Source organism: Drosophila pseudoobscura, chromosome X (genome assembly GCF_009870125.1).
Source record: "Drosophila pseudoobscura strain MV-25-SWS-2005 chromosome X, UCI_Dpse_MV25, whole genome shotgun sequence".
In the NCBI taxonomy this organism is placed as follows: Eukaryota; Metazoa; Arthropoda; class Insecta; order Diptera; family Drosophilidae; genus Drosophila; species Drosophila pseudoobscura.
The window spans coordinates 17,178,606-17,193,875 of NC_046683.1; the positions used below are offsets into that span (position 1 = coordinate 17,178,606).

A 15,270-nucleotide genomic window follows, 5' to 3' on the forward strand; every position below is an offset into this window, starting at 1 on the left:
AAGTCGTTCCATATATAGACATTTTTGTAAACAAAATTGCTTGCACCATCAAAGGATTACAGATTGTTCCTTGAATTCGTTGCAAAAAATGCCATCAAATATATTTTACATACATTTTTAAGGAGAAAGATTCGCATAGTGGGAAACAATAATTCTTTTATTTGATTTTAGTTTTTATAATATTTAAGATGTTCCCCAACACACACAACTGGGGCTGTGGAGGGCATCAGAACATTAAATACAATTCATTCCTATACATCATTTTTAATTTTTTACATTACGCGATTGGTTTGAATTGGTTCGTAAATTCGCTAAAATAAAACCATAACATTTTTCTTCATCAATATTTGTTGGAATATTTCAGGACAGGTCCCACACACACACTCACACAGAGACATCATTAACGAGTGTGCGTTCAATTAATTCGTATCGTATATTCGTAAAAAAAAAAACAAACTGTAATATTTAAATTGTTCCTTGTACTTAAAAATTAAATCAACTTTCTATAGGTATTTAGATATCGATATAATAGGAGTAGTATATAATACATACATATGTGTATCGTAAATGAAACATTTGTTATTCAGGTGATGTGAGAATGTTGAGTGAATATCCGTCCCGTCTGCTCATTCCTTAGACCTTACAAACGAAAATAAATACTATACAAAACACTTCACTTCCAGCGAGACGGTTTCAATGCGTCTATCTTTAGTCTAGATAGGTCTATGGGTCATAGGTAGTAAGTATTCCACATATATGCAAGTCCACATATTGCTTTGATAAATTCATTAAACAAAAAAAACTAAAATAAAATAAAGAGGCCTTCAGTTAAATCCTTACAAATATATGATGCACTATATAAATCTACATGAATGCGAGTGAGAGGGGGCTATGAGAGCAGTAGAGGGGTGTGTGTAGTACTAATTGTACTGACTGTACATAGTTTCCGTATCTATTTGGGAAAAGCAGCTTTCCGGTTTCGTTTTCCAGCCACCCGCACAAGCCAAGTCAAGTGCCATGCAAATGGGAGAGTATGGACTCGATATCTTCAATTTCCATGGCTTCATTTACTTGATCTTGCTGCTGATCTGCGTTGCGTCTGTTTTCGCTCATCTTGTGGCCACACGTAGTGCTGCTTGAATGAGAGAGAGAGATGGCAGTTTAATGGACAGATTTCAGAGAGATTCCTGAGAGAGATTCACTCACATGGCCGCCACTTCCAGATCATTCTCATCCTGCTGCTGCATCGGATCACTGCGAGACATTAGCTTGTTCGCCACTGGCGTGGATGTGGCCATTGGCTGGACACTGACTCCAGCTCCAGCTCCAGCTCCAGGTCCCGCTGCAGTAGCAGTAGCAGTACCACTGCTGCTGGTCAGGCGGCGTATCCGCTTCTTGGGTATGTTCCTGATCGAGCTACTCGGTTGCCTGCTGATGCCCAGCACATTAGGACTGCCCATGCTCATCGTGTGTATTTGATTGTCCTCCATCATGACGCGCATGTGATAGTTCTTGAAGTAACTAGTCGAACGCCGCCTTAGCTTTGGGCTCTTATGCCTGGGCCCCGCATCCGCATAGACAAAGCTATACGTGTTCTTCTCGTGGCTTCTGCTCAGGCAAAGATCCAGCTCGTAGTCCAGGTCGTCCTCCTCTTCGGGTGTGGCTATCTTCAGCTGCAGCTGCAACTCTGGCGATGGCTGCGTGGTCTGTGCCTCGGCCACCATCGGCAGTGTGGGACCTGCAGTGGCAGCAGTAGCTGTATCATCTGGCCGCTTCTTGGACACCAACGACGACGACGACGACTGTTTCTTTTTGCTGGCCGCTTTGCCGTTTGATTTTTTTGGCTTCGTTTGCTCCTCATTTTCCGTCTCTTTAGGCTCGCCGTCCTCCGGAGCGGGAGCTGCTTGAAAAAATTAATATAATGATTATCCAAAGAGATTATCCCTTCGTTCTGATCCCACTTACTTTTGTTGTCTATCAAACGCGATGAACGTCGCGTGGTGGTCTTGGCCTGATCTGCATTTGGCTGCGGCTTCCTGGGACGTCCACGTTTCTGTGGCGCTGGCTGTGCGGCAATCTCCTGCGTTTTCCGTGCCACCTTCACCCCCATTTTGGTCATTTGGTGGCTGACTACCATCTCTAGGGCTGGGGCTGGAGCTGGAGCTGAGACTGGGGCTGGGGCTGGGCCTGCTGTGGCTGATGCTGCTAATGCTACCGCTGCTACTGCTCCCGGCTCTTGCTTCTTGGCGGAGAGATTCAGGGCGTATAGCAGGGGATCCAGAGTCCGTTCAGGCAGTGACTGTGTGGGTATGGGATCGTGTGTTGATGTTGGGAGATCGTGTGCAGGGGCTGCTCCTGCTGCCTTCTTCTTTGTGGCTATGTTCTTGGGCTTTTTTTGTATGGGCGGATTCGACTGTTGGGCCGTCTCCCGCATGGCTGCTAGCTTCTTGGGCTTCGGCTTCTTTGGCGCTGCTTTGGCTGGAGGATTCAGCTTGACCTTGGCCACAACGCGCTCCCGCTTCGCGTGCAACAACTGGTGCATTTGGTCGCTCATCTTGGAAGACGACGAGGGCTGCTCCAACCCCGGCATCTGCTGCAGCTGCTGCTGCTGCAACTGCATGCGCTGGTTCAGCTTCTCTGCGGAGCGTGGCGGCAGTGTCAATTTGATGGTCATCGCTGGAAGATGTGGAGGAGTTGGACTAACTGCAGCACCGAACGGTATGAGAGCTGGGGGTCCCTGACGCTCACCAGGCGGCGCTAGGATCTGCGAAAGTGGCGGGCATCCTCCTCTAGAGGACTCCTTGCTGGGCGTCAGCCAATTCCTAATGGGATACCGCACCTCCCCATCCTGGCTGACCAACTGCCCCGGCTGGCAATCGATGGCCAGGGGCTGGGCCACCGCTGCCGCCTTCAGCCACTCCTCATCCTCGGTGCTACTGATGTTCGAGAGATTGTCCAGGCTGATTCGCACTGTCTTCTGGCTGTCTCCCACTCCGTTTTCCCGCTGCTGGCTGCTCCTGCTCCCCTGCGCCGAGGATGACGCGGAGGAGGAGGAGGAGGAGGAAGAAGAGCTGCTGGAGGAACTGGAACTAGAGGTAGAGCTCGACGAGGAGCTGGCCGTCGATGAACTTGAGTTGCTGCATGCCTCCTCTACCACGGATTCGGGCAGGCCAGGCATCAGTTTATAATGCGGCGGAGCCGCCTCCACTTGCTGTTCAAGGGCCAGGGCCAAGGCGGTAGCCTCCTCGATGCTGTCGACCGCATCGCTTCCAAAAGAGCGCACACGTCGCAGGACATTGGGTTCCATGATCAGACGCTCGGTGCAAATCTCCACGAAATCGAGGACTGCAGCTTCATTCGGATCCAGCTGTTCGTGGACTCCCTTGGGTGCTGTTTCTGCTGCAGCTACTGCTGGTTCCGTTTGTTGTTGTGGTTCTGGCTGCTGCTGCTGCTGATGCCGCTGCTGCTTTGTTCCCTCCCAATCCTCGCCCTGATGGATGGCGCACTGCGCATTCGCATCCGTATGCTCGGCCTCGTCCGGCCGATAGTAGCTGCTGCCTGATGAGTAATCCGTTTTGGCGGCACTGCCCAGCGGTGTGCCCGACCTGTGGCCAAATGGGGTCAGACGGAAACCCGGCGTAATGGCACTCATCTGTGGCGTGTCCATGATGCTCTTTGTGTCCGAACCAAACAGAAACGAGCTGGTCGGCAGCTTCCCATAGGGCGTGTCCAGCGGTAGGATCGCCATACCACCAGGCGTGGGCGGCACACCCATGGGCCCACCATGAACGGGCCCAATGCTGCTCAGAGATCCAATGGGCGGCTGCTTGAAGGGCGTATCCAGTAGCATGGCCATGTTGGCGGCTATATCATCCATGTCGTGGCTGAGGATGAACGGTTCTGAATTTGCGGATGGCAGCGGTCCGGCGTCCGGTTCTGGTGCAGGCTCTTTCTCCACTACGGGAGCTGGTGTTTCTGGAGCTTCTGCTGTGGCGGCTGCTGCAACTGGCTTCTTAATTTTCTTGGTCTTCGACTTGGGTTTTGGCTTTTGGGGCGTCGGGATCTTAATGCTAACGCCAACGGTGCCGCCGCCCGCTTCTTGCTGCTGCTTTTTGGCTTTGGCGGACTTGCCTTTGGGCTCCGGCTTGGCCTTGACCTCTGGCTTGGGCCTGGCCGTGGCCTCTGGCTTGGCCTTGGGCTTGGGCTCCTTTTTCTTTTTGGCGGTGGGCGTCACCTTTCGACGGGGGCGTGTTTGCTTTACAGTGGGGGTTGGTGCTTCATCCTGTTGCCTGGCATTGATCTCGCGCAGACGATTCTCCAGATCGCTGCTGGACCCAATCAACTGGCGATTCCAGGCAGCCAGCATTTCCTGCCCCGCATCGGGATCCCTTTGGCTGGTGGATGAGGAGGTCATATCTGGAGGCTGATTCTGTTGGTTCTCTTTACTGGCCTCGGCACTATCATTGGGATCCAAGGAGCTGGCCGACGCCTCCTCCTCGCTTTCGTTTGGGGCCACTGCCGTTGGTTCCGCCTCCAGTGCGGGTGCCTGAGCAATGATCCTCTTGCAGGCATTCACCGCCGCCTGACGCTTCTGCTTGCGCTTGGGCGTCACAGCGGCCATGGCAGGAGCTGCCGCGGCTGCTGCTGCTTCCGCTGCTTCTGCTGCTTTTTTCTTTGATTTCTTGGCCGATGAGGCCTTGATCACCGTCTGATTGCTGCACTCTTCCATCGCAAACAGCGGCGGGACACCGTGTCCGGTGTCATTGGCACTCAAATCCGAAACGGAAACGGGCGCCAGCGCGGATCCTGCTGGTATGATCTCCACATTATTGATGACGGGCTTCTCGTTGGCCCTGCCAGCGGCAGTGGCAGTGGCAGTGGCAGTGGCTGCGGCTGCGGCTACTCCAAGCCTGCGTGTGGACAGCGGTGTGGTGTTGGCATTCGGTAGCATTCCGGACGGCACTTTCGGCGAGAATGTCAGTGTACGCACGTGGGAGGTGCGCTTGCGGGGCGTTGAGAGACTGCGATAGGCCTTCACATTGATGATGCCCGATGTGGAGGGTGTCGCCCGTTCGATGACCATCCGCGAGGAGTCCAGCGAAGCGGGTGGAAGTGCAGCTTGCCCTGCCAGAGGCTCCTGCTGCTGCTGCTGCTGCTGCTCCTCCTGCTGCTTGGGCTTTTCTTCTGCTAGTGCTGTTGTTGCCTGCTTCTCTTCCTCCACTGCATCAGCCTGCAGCACGACACCCGCCGCATCCGCCGCCGCCGTTTCATCGATAAGCTGGGAGGGTGGCATCAACGGTGGCTGCTTCTGGGCACTGTTGATGATTATCGAATTGGGCGGCAGCTGGTCGGCTGTAAAGGTAATGGGCTCTGGCAGCGAGATCTCTATGTGAGAGTCCTCTGCATTGGCGAAGGCATCCGGGCCCAGCTGCTGGGCCACCCACTCGTTGTTCACCAGAAACGGCAGATGGGAGAGCATGCCTCCATTCGAGTAGAACATGGGAAAGGTCAGTTGTCCAGTGGTGGCATCCACGCACACCTGACCCGCGGCGGCAGCCTCTGCCTCTGTCAGCATGGCCCCAGGATCGAAGTTCAGGCTAAGGTTCTCACTGGTAAAGCTCACATTGGTGGAGGCGGCGCTGCCGGTGGGATCTGCTGCTCTGACCAGCTTCTGGACACTCTCATTCGAATTGAACACAATCAGCTTGGAGATGGAAAAGTTGGGATCATCACATGAATTAGCCGCCACCGCTGTGCGTATGATCAGCGGTGTTTGTGGTGGTTCCGGGTCATTGGCAGGCTCAATCACTTCCTCTGCTTCTGGCTGTGCCTGTGCCACTAATTGTACTGGAGGAGAAGCGGCTGCCGTTTTTGTTGCTGCTGCTACTGCTTCTTCTTCTATGGGTTGGCCTTCCATGGTGTCTGGTTCGTCGGCACCCACCACCTCTTGGATGATACGATCGAATGAGGGATCCTTCTCGGTGGCCTCCAGTATGTTACGCACCAGGCCGTCCAGAATAGCATCACAGCTTACTGTGGGATTGTTAATGGTCACCGTCTGTAGGGCCACATTGATGTTCTTGACCAAAGTCTCACGGAAATCGGGATTATTAATAATGGCCGTCGTTAGCTCCTGTGCGGGAAGGAAGAGAGGGAGAGGGGGATTACAATTCGATTTGATCCCGATTGGATATGAATTGTTCTCACTCACTGGCATTGTTTGCGGGGTAAGCATTAGCTCCGGCTCGGCCTCGTCGTTGTTTTGACGTGGCGTGGAATTGTTGCGCGGCTCTGGCGGCATCTCCTCTTCTCCTATATCCTCGCTAGCCAAGGTGCTCTCCGCATCTGACTCCTCCTCATCCTCATCCTGATCGTCGGCTTCGACTTCGTCATCGTCGTCCACATGGCTGGCCAGAAAGCCGCTTATGTGCGACTTATCACGGTTCAGGCTGCAGCAAATGTAAGGTGGCAGGAGACGCGGACGCTTGCTTAACGTGGGCGATGGCGAGAATCCTACAGGCGATTGGGTGCGTCTGAAATATAAACGCATCCGTTTGAAATGTGCGCATCTGTGGAGCTGTGGCCTGTGCAGCACAATCAGCCGTGTCTAGTTACATGCGTCTCCTTTTGCGATGCGCGCGGCTGGGTGTGCTGGTGGTCGCCCTCGCGGCTGCTGCTGCTGCTGGCTTGCTGGTGTTCGAGTTGCGATCCATGTTCATCAGCTCGAAGACGCGCTCGGACAGCTTGAGCTGTTGCAACTGATGGCGCAGTTCCAGCGGCAGCTTCTGCAGAGCCTGGGCCACTAAAAGTAGAAGCATACATATGTAAACTGTAGTGCCGCAAGAGCAGGAGGAGGGAGGAGTGCAGTGTCCTTACCCAATCCAGTGATCTTGACGTGCTCGCATATGATGTCCTCCAGGCCGCCATTGAGAAAGTTGTGCGTCTGCAGGCCCCGCTTGAGGGCAACGCATTCCTGCCGCAAGTGCGGCGATGTGCGGCACAGTGTGTGAGCGGCTTTTTTCAGATCCTGATTCACCAGGTAACCTGCAAGGGAGCGGGGAGCCAAGCCACAAAAGAAAATGCCACAACAGAATTACAAGTGTTTACGGATGTAAACAGTAAACAGTAATTACCCAATACCAGACGAGCCACATCCGAGTGCAAAACAATTGATTCCATGTCTGCTGCTCAACGGCACATGCTTGCCGCACTCGATATATTCGCCAAAGTGTAAAATAAACGCTTGTTTGGTTCGGATGCTTCCTCTTTTCCTTCGGCTCTCTGCTTTGCTTTTGCTTTTGCCTGGCTTGCCATTCGCCTTGGCAGCGCGTCGCGGACGCGGCCTTAGGTGCGGACCCTAGTTTTAACACACGATTCACTTTTATTCACAACACACATACCCAGAAGTTAACTATTGCTTAATGTTTTGCCGAAAGCTGCGGTCCAGGTTATTAGATTGATTAAACGAAATTCCTATTTAATTGGTATCGCTTTATTTACGTTTTGTTGTTGCTACCTATTGCGCCGCACTGTACAACACACCTAATGTTCTCATTTTGTTTGTGCCCGCCAAAACAATTGACAGCTGCGCAGCGCTGCCAGACGGTTGGGAGTCCCACTATCCGGTAGTCCTGAGGCCAAAATTGAGCCAACGGTATATTTACGGTATATCGGTATATAATGGTATATTAGGTAAATTTCATCAATCTATTAAATTTCTCTTTTAACGTTATATATAAATCCAATAAAAACAAGTGTTAAAATTAAGCCAATCAAGTAGAAAATAGATTCAACAATCGAATAAAATTATGTGGGCAGGGCTGAGAGATCTAGATAGCTACTAATATTCCACGGAATATAAAAATCGAGATATATAGAACTTGAATTCATCAGTCTATTTACGGTATATTTTTTAAATGAGACGGTATGTTTTGGTATATTTCTGAGTGTCGGACGGTATATTTTATCGATAATTCCGCGGTCACACTGTATATAAATGTTTATTAAGGTCTTTAGCTTATTTCAATTTTGAATAAAGACACGATTATATGGTTGTTGCTGCCGTACAGTGTACTTTACATTCGCATCTGTTTGCCGCTTGCAAAAACTACTGACATCTGCGTTGCCTGACCAGACGGTTCAGTGTAACACTGGGGCCGGCTCGACTGCTTAATAAAATCCAAATCGCCTCGCATACAAAAATATTTTGTATTTTATTTAATGGCAGCCAAAGTCACAGCCAGTGATAAGAGCGAGGGCCAGGAGCCTACCTCCAAGGCAGAGAAAGTACCCCCCCACGACCAAATCGAACAGGATGCCAAGGAAACTGATGCAGAGTCAAGTGAGCCGGCCAAAAGAGATGCCGCCGCCAGTGGTCGCAAACGCAAACGGCATTTGTACAATTCGATTCGCAGCCAAATGGAGTTTTATTTTGGCGATGCGAATCTGACTAAAGATCGCTTCCTGCGGCGCTATGTGGACCAGGACCCTTGTAAGTGGCACAGCACAAAAAACGCTTTTATAGCAGCCATTAAATTCTGAAAACTTCTAACTAGATGTTCCCCTGGAGATCTTTCTCACGTTCAACAAAATGAAGCCCCTCGCCGAGGATGTAAAGCAGATAGCCAAGGCATTAAACAACTCCCAGCTGCTGGAGTTGGATGAGAGCGCCCTGAAGGTACGCCGCAAGACCAAGCTGCCCGACCAGCGCGACGTCAATGACAAGACGCTGTATGTGGAGGCCCTGCCGGCAAATGCCAGCCACGATTGGCTGAAGGAAGTCTTCAGTCGCTATGGCCCTGTGGCCTATGTATCGCTGCCTCACTACCCAGGCACCAAGAAGATCAAGGAGTTTGCCTTCATCGAGTTCGAACGCAGCAGTGCCCTGGAGAAGGCGGTAAAAGCCTTTGCCCAGGTCCAGGGTGTCCTATCCCTTGACACAGACCCAGCCGTTTTGGCTAGCGTTCGCTCATTTCAGCAGCAACAACAGCAGGCCAAAAATGTTGATGCATCGCAGGAGGATGCCAACAAGCGGGGTCGCAAGAGAGACCTTGCTTCGTGCAGGGCCAAGGAGGAAGATCAGCATGATATTAAGCGTCTCAAGCTGGAACACCAGCCTAGCGAGACATCCACTGCCGAAGAGACCGCAAGTGAATCGGACCAGGAGGCCTCAACGGCGGAGGAGGAGGAGAACGTCGCGAAAGATGATCAAACAGCTGGCGAGGGGGAGGGAGCTGGAGATGGAGAGGCTGACGAAGCAAAGAAGCGTCGCCGCAAGCGCAAGAAGAAGGCCATCATAGACAAGCCCAACATTGATCCCACCGCCGTAGAGCTGAAGGTCTTACCAAAGACTAGCTGGTGCAGTCTGCGCAACAAATACCTCAATCTGCAGCGTCGCCTGGTCAGCGAGGCGAAGGCCAAGTTGTGGCGCGAGTCGCAGCAGCAACAGTTGGATCCCAATCATCCACGGAAGCGCACACCCATGCAGGCGACTGGCGGCCAGCAGTTATCGGAGACGAAGACTAACAGCACGAACGCGAGCGTTGGCGGTGGTGGTGAGGAGGGCGAGCCGCTCAGCGATGCCGATGATGGCGGTGGGGCGACGGAGGCCAGCGTGCCCGTGCCGCCAAAGCGTCGCAAGGCTGTCCACAAAATGAACATGAATTTCTATGGAGCCGGTGGCGGAGAGACGGATGACAGTCGCAGCGCCGTTCGCACCGAGGATCCCTCCCAGGAGCGCACACCGCTCTTCAAGTACGAGCCGGGGCTCATTGTCGAGTGCACGCTGCATGAGCCGTGCACCAACATCAAAGAGTTCAAGGCCGACATGCGCCAATATCCGGATATCAAGTATGTGGACATTAAAGAGGGCGATCAAGCGGCCACCTTGCGCATGGCTACACCTACCGCCGCCGAGGAGTTGGTGCGCCAGCTGAGCTGTGCCGAGAGACAACTGAAGGTGCTAGATGGCCAGGCCGAGACCCAGTACTGGCGCAAGATCGAACAGGATCGCGAAGCGAAGCTCACCAAGAAGGTGCGCGTACAGCAAAGGCGGGGACGCGAGAAGGTATCCAAAGTGCTGGCCAAGCACACAAAATTCGACGATGGCGATGACGATGTGGGTGCCGTTTGCGAGCCATCCTCTGGCCCCCCTACAGAGGCATAGTCCTGGCATAAAACTCGATTATCGTTATGTAATAATGTGTTCTTGAACAAAACAAATACATATGTACATGGTAATGGGTAGATTTTTGCTTATGTTCTAGGCTTTTGGCTAACAAACAGTCCTTCTTAAACCTATAGGTCAGATCCCCAGGCACACCCCACCCTAAATGTAGAGCGAACCATCGGCCGGTCCCAAATAGTGCATCGAAATGAGCAGGACATCGATGATGGTCCAAACGCCGAGACCACCGAAGCTAAACAGCTTGCCAATTCCCTCCTGCCAGTGGCCCAAATAGAAGCGATCGGCCCCAAAGCCGCCCAGGGTGAGGCTTATCAACAGAGCTGTGCTCCAGCGATAGCCCTGCGTCCAGTTGCATTTTAGGTTTCGTGTAAACGAACGATTGCCCAGACAGAGGACATCCTGGTGGACAGTGCAATTGGTGCGATAGAATTTGTTGCAATTGGCGCGCTGCAGGCAGCTCTGCTGCCAGAGCTCCGTCTGGTAGCAGTAGCGACAGCTCATCTGACGCTGAAAGGTGCGCTCGCCCTGGCACTGGACATTGGTGATGGCCTCGCAGGTGACGTTCACCTCGCGTCCGTAGTAGCAGCCATAGTTGTAGCTGCATCGGATGCAGGGGAACTGCAGACGGTCGCAGGGCGTCTCTCTATCGAAAGGACATAGCATGTTGTTGTTGCTGCTGCTGCTGGTGTAGGTGGTTATGTTATCGATGGATGCACTGGAGGATGATGATGTTTTGGATACCATATTGCCCAGAGCCGGCATAAATACTTCGTTGTCGTTGTTATTATTATTGCTGGCATTGCTGTTGTCCTTGTGGTCGCCCTTTGCATCGGATAGATCCATTTGGTTGCCACCGCTGGCTGTCTCGCTGTTCTTAATGCCGTTTAGCACGAATATAACAATTAGCGCTATCGCGGAGCGCATATTCACTACAATGCATTGACGTTGTGGTCGCATTTTGATCAACAAATCTTCGAAACAAATTTAGTTTAGTTTTTGTTATTCTGCAGTCGTTTTTGTTTGTGGAGAACTATCGATGGCACTATCGCTGGTTTGGCACTATCGAGATGGTCAACGATAATAAATTCGATTTAGTAAAAATCCTTATGTTTAAATATTTATGCGTGCCAGCGACGTCTGTAGAATCCGAGCTCATGTTCAGGCTGGACAAATCGTCTCGCCTTAAGGAAAAAAACATTACTATGTTCCAATCCTTGACGGAGAACGATTAACCTATTATACGCCAAGGGGGTATTTTAATTTTCCACCGAAAATAATAAAAATTTAATAATGTTAGCGCAGTTCAGGAGAAAGATATAGTGTTTAAATTTAGAGGAAAGATGGCATAAGTCTACAAGATGAATTTACAATCTTTAATATCTTCCGCCATTTACCTCAAGTAGTTGAACTATTTAAATAGAGGGGGCTTAAGTGGGCTAACTTTGATTTATCATCATACGAGATTATATATTGTTGTTGAGGAATCAAAATTGAGCCAAAAAATCAATGTCAAGTGAGTAAAATAAGCCAATCATTTAGAAAATAGATTCATTAATTGGATAAAATTATAAGGGCAGGGCTGAGAGATCTAGATAGCTAGTAATATTCCACGGAATATAAAAATCGAGGAATATAGAACATGAATTCATCAGTATATTTTTAAAATGAGACGGTCGGAAGGAACGATAAATACGCGGTCACACTGGTCATTTCTTTTTCTTGGTTTTACTGGGAAAAATTTTGGAACAATACCGAATTCGTTTTATTTTGTCGTGTAATTAACCGGTGGAAGCCAATATTAAGAAATTAACAAAATGGCGCATGCACGCAGCAACGATGTGCAACGTCTTCATGTCGACAGGCGTCTGCACAAGCTGGGACGCACATACAGACATTCATTTCCCAAATTCAGTCATCCGGAATGCATTGGGTTCTTCAGCATCAACTCTCAACAGGAGTTTGAGGATAATTCGAGTGGTGCCAGCTACCTGTGGATGCCACCAAAAGAATCCTTTCCACTGGACCTAAACGCCGGATATGAGCGGGTCATACGCAAGATAGAAAAAACGGGAATTGACGATTTGGCAAACCTTTTGAAGTACATTTACAATCATCAGCAGCTGTTGACTCCGACCGAGTCAAAATCGCTCGCTTTGCGCGCAGATTTTGTCGCCTGTCGCGGCGTTCTGCGGCTGCTCATGTGTATGCCGTACGAGACGCGGGACGATTTTTGCGTGAGGGCCACCAGGCTTAATGGTACCATTTATATTGCCAAAATTCAGACCGATCAGCAACGGGAGGAAAAGGTTTCAATGACTGAGCACTCCGCAGCAATGTGCTCTTGGGGCTTCAAATTCGAGCAGTACATGTCGTCGCCAGTTCCCAATACTCCGCCCGACACAAGTCTCCCAGTGAATGAGGCCGTAGAGTTCAACGCAATGTTTCGCTGTTCGTTGCAGGGCATGCGTTTGCTCTATGGAGCCGAAATGGATGGCATCGTCAGCAGGAATCCTGTGTAAGTTCCAGATATTTTCCATTCATTTCCATTCAATTTAGGAAATAATTTTTAATGTTAACTTTTTCGTTTGTTTCAGTAACTTCAATGATCCTGAAGCCCTCAAGAAACTGCAGTTTGTGGAGTTCAAGACGGGTGCCTTCGAGGCAGAGGCCAGGCAGCAGCGCTCATTCAATTTTTGGAAGTCTCGTGCCTGGTGGGGTCAGTCATTTCTAGTCGGCATCAAAACCATTATGGTTGGATTGCGCGATGGGGACGGTATATGCCATGACATTGTGCAGCACGATGTGGCAGAGTTGGCCCGCAACAAGCCCTGGAGTCCAACGGCCATGTTAAAATTCCTAGAGCAGTTTCTCAAGGAGCTGAAAAAACTCCTCGAGGCTATAAATGATCCACAGACAGTGGTCGAACTTGAATTCCTTCCCCACTCTGATAGCGTGTACTATCGAGTGCTCACTTCGCCGGAAGATCAAATAATACCCGAGTGGTATCGTACTCTGATGAAGGGTGGAGCCTAAACGCCCAATCACAAATAAAACGAAACTCTGCCAAAATGGCATGTAAAACCAAATAAGTACAAGTAGTTTATAATACAAAATACTCTAGAAGAGCATCTCCCCAATGAATGGGCAGTTTTATAGTTTTAAACTGAATGAAATTACTTTTTTTTACATTTGTAATATTTTTACAATAAGAAACAGACCTTTTGCAAAGAAAATTTCACTAATTTATGATTTTAGAACCCAATAAGAAAAACATCCAACACTTAAATAATATATATGTACCTAAACTCTTCGAGTATCGGGCATACAAATGTAAGTACTTACACTTTCATTATAAGAACTTTCAAATACTCACTGATTGCAACTACAACTACGACAAAAAAGTTGATTTAAGACAATAAAGGAAACTAGCTAAATGCCACAAATGTTTTTCACCGCTTGTCTCGTTGGATAATTCATGCATTTTTTAATTGAAAAGTAAAGTGTGTTGTGTGTACAATATAACATTTAATTAATCACATTCCATTTTGTCTAAAAGCTAAGCATAAGACATACCGGACGCCTGTCAGTCAGTCACTTGAGGTCATTGGTCTCGAGGAACGGCATAACGCTGGCCGCATCGATGGAGGAGCCGCCATACAGGGAATACTCTGCCGCTTGCGTGGCCGTGCTGGGGGGCCGACGTCTGTCTGCCCCTGCTGGTCCAGATCCCGATCCAGATCCATAATAATGTGACCCAGAGCAGCCAATGGATTCACGCTTCTCGATGACACAGTCAAAGAAGCGTGATAGCTTTACGGCATCTGTGGTGCCGGCCGCCAGACTTCGCGTATCTCTGCAGTTCAGCCAGATCTCTTCGGCTCCACATTTGTCAGCTGAAAGACACAAACGGGGTGTATTTAGAAATGGAATATAAAGGGGAATAGGGAGAGAGACCTATGCCACCAGCTTTTTTCAGAGCCGTCTTGGGTTGACGCTTCTCATCGATGAGATCGAGCTTGGTACCCATCACCAGAATGGGTGTTTGTGTGGCGCCCAGGAACTCCTCCAAGTCGAAACGGACGTGGAAGGAAGAGTCTGTGGAATAATTGGCCAACGGTGATGGCGGCATTGAACTGCCACGCGACTTGTACGTATCCTTGCCCTCCTTGTTGAGTATCTCGTGCAGCCAGTCGAGCAGCTGCTCTTGCGACTTGCCATTCGTCAGATCATGAACCAAGATAATGCCATGCACGCCAGAATAGAAGACGCCGCGTGTATTCTTGTGGCTCAGCGAACCGCCAATATCGAAGAGCTCCACGAAATACTGGCTCTGCCGGGCTGTGCCCTCCTTGAACTGATGGATCTTCACTTGGATGTTGCAGCCCACCGTCCAGCCTGGGCGTGTCAACGACTCATTGTGGGCAATCAGATGGGTCAGGCAGGTCTTTCCCACCCCTATTCAAGGTATAACATTAATAAGTTAGTTAGTTGTAGATTAGTTTGGTTTAATAAATGCAAATAAATACCTGAATCGCCAACAATAACAATACGTACACGATTGTTAGCCATTTTTGTTGTTTACATTTGTAAAATTTATATTTACATTTTGTTGTTGGCTGGAGACTTATCGATGAAATATCGATATGACCGGTTTTATATACGCGCTTCATTTTCCGTGTCCTGGTTCAGCCCATCGCCATTTGTGTGTCGTGCAACAAGGATCTCACAGCTGGAGGGTCTCCCCTTTATGACGGCTGCGTTAAGTGTAAATATTGCCAAGGTGGGTCTAATGGATCATATATTCTGATATCTATCATCGTGTCTCTCTGCTTCTAGCCGCTGGCTGCCAACGACCGGCTGGAGAAGTTGAGCTTTGGTAGGTCCTTTATTCGAGACAGGTGGGCTTCTCGAGAATGGGTCCTTTTTTCTCGACATCGCCATGCGAGAGAAAAGGAATGGGGGGAACTTATTTTCTTATGAATCGATTATATTACTTTGTAGGAAATGGGCTCTTTTATTGGGTCAGGTCTAGTTTTTTCGAATAGATGTTGTGAGGCGCCATAACGTAATCTCGACCGTTTATG

General features: G+C 49.8%; 5 protein-coding genes across 9 annotated transcripts; 2 read left to right on the forward strand and 3 right to left on the reverse strand.

Annotated features, from left to right (window-relative positions):
* Positions 1–136: 136 nt before the first annotated feature.
* mxc (multi sex combs) lies at positions 137–7,764 on the reverse strand. Of its 4 annotated transcripts, XM_033384769.1 has the most exons (9): positions 7,501–7,763; positions 7,401–7,436; positions 7,134–7,357; positions 6,877–7,044; positions 6,616–6,802; positions 6,212–6,533; positions 1,966–6,133; positions 1,207–1,900; positions 137–1,135 (listed from the first exon to the last, which is right to left on the reverse strand). In XM_033384769.1, the coding sequence occupies exons 3-9, from the start codon at positions 7,177–7,179 to the stop codon at positions 1,009–1,011; spliced, it is 5,712 nt and encodes a 1,903-aa protein (XP_033240660.1). In that variant the 5' UTR covers positions 7,180–7,357; positions 7,401–7,436; positions 7,501–7,763; the 3' UTR covers positions 137–1,008. The 4 variants fall into 4 exon arrangements, with proteins under 4 accessions (XP_033240660.1, XP_033240661.1, XP_001354584.4 ...); XM_033384770.1 differs by having other exon boundaries at positions 6,877–7,027; positions 7,401–7,764; XM_001354548.4 differs by having other exon boundaries at positions 137–1,132; positions 7,401–7,762.
* A 215-nt stretch (positions 7,765–7,979) lies between these two features.
* On the forward strand, positions 7,980–10,245 carry Larp7 (La related protein 7). 2 transcript variants are annotated; one of them, XM_001354547.4, is made up of 2 exons: positions 7,980–8,491; positions 8,556–10,245. In XM_001354547.4, exons 1-2 carry the CDS (start codon positions 8,221–8,223, stop codon positions 10,163–10,165), a joined length of 1,881 nt encoding a protein of 626 aa, XP_001354583.3. In that variant the 5' UTR covers positions 7,980–8,220; the 3' UTR covers positions 10,166–10,245. The 2 variants fall into 2 exon arrangements, with proteins under 2 accessions (XP_001354583.3, XP_015041476.2); XM_015185990.2 differs by having other exon boundaries at positions 8,339–8,491; positions 8,552–10,245.
* On the reverse strand, positions 10,184–11,397 carry amx (TM2 domain-containing protein 3 almondex). Its single transcript, XM_001354546.4, has one exon. It carries the CDS (start codon positions 11,141–11,143, stop codon positions 10,328–10,330), a length of 816 nt encoding a protein of 271 aa, XP_001354582.4. The 5' UTR covers positions 11,144–11,397; the 3' UTR covers positions 10,184–10,327.
* A 465-nt stretch (positions 11,398–11,862) lies between these two features.
* Positions 11,863–13,625, forward strand: Rai1 (Rat1 Interacting Protein 1). The gene is made up of 2 exons (XM_002133873.3): positions 11,863–12,701; positions 12,781–13,625. The coding sequence occupies exons 1-2, from the start codon at positions 12,001–12,003 to the stop codon at positions 13,217–13,219; spliced, it is 1,140 nt and encodes a 379-aa protein (XP_002133909.1). The 5' UTR covers positions 11,863–12,000; the 3' UTR covers positions 13,220–13,625.
* Positions 13,626–13,629: 4 nt separating this feature from the next.
* On the reverse strand, positions 13,630–15,172 carry LOC4814502 (rab-like protein 3). Its single transcript, XM_001354545.4, has 3 exons — positions 14,713–15,172; positions 14,141–14,641; positions 13,630–14,079 (listed from the first exon to the last, which is right to left on the reverse strand). Exons 1-3 carry the CDS (start codon positions 14,753–14,755, stop codon positions 13,778–13,780), a joined length of 846 nt encoding a protein of 281 aa, XP_001354581.2. The 5' UTR covers positions 14,756–15,172; the 3' UTR covers positions 13,630–13,777.
* Positions 15,173–15,270: the final 98 nt, after the last annotated feature.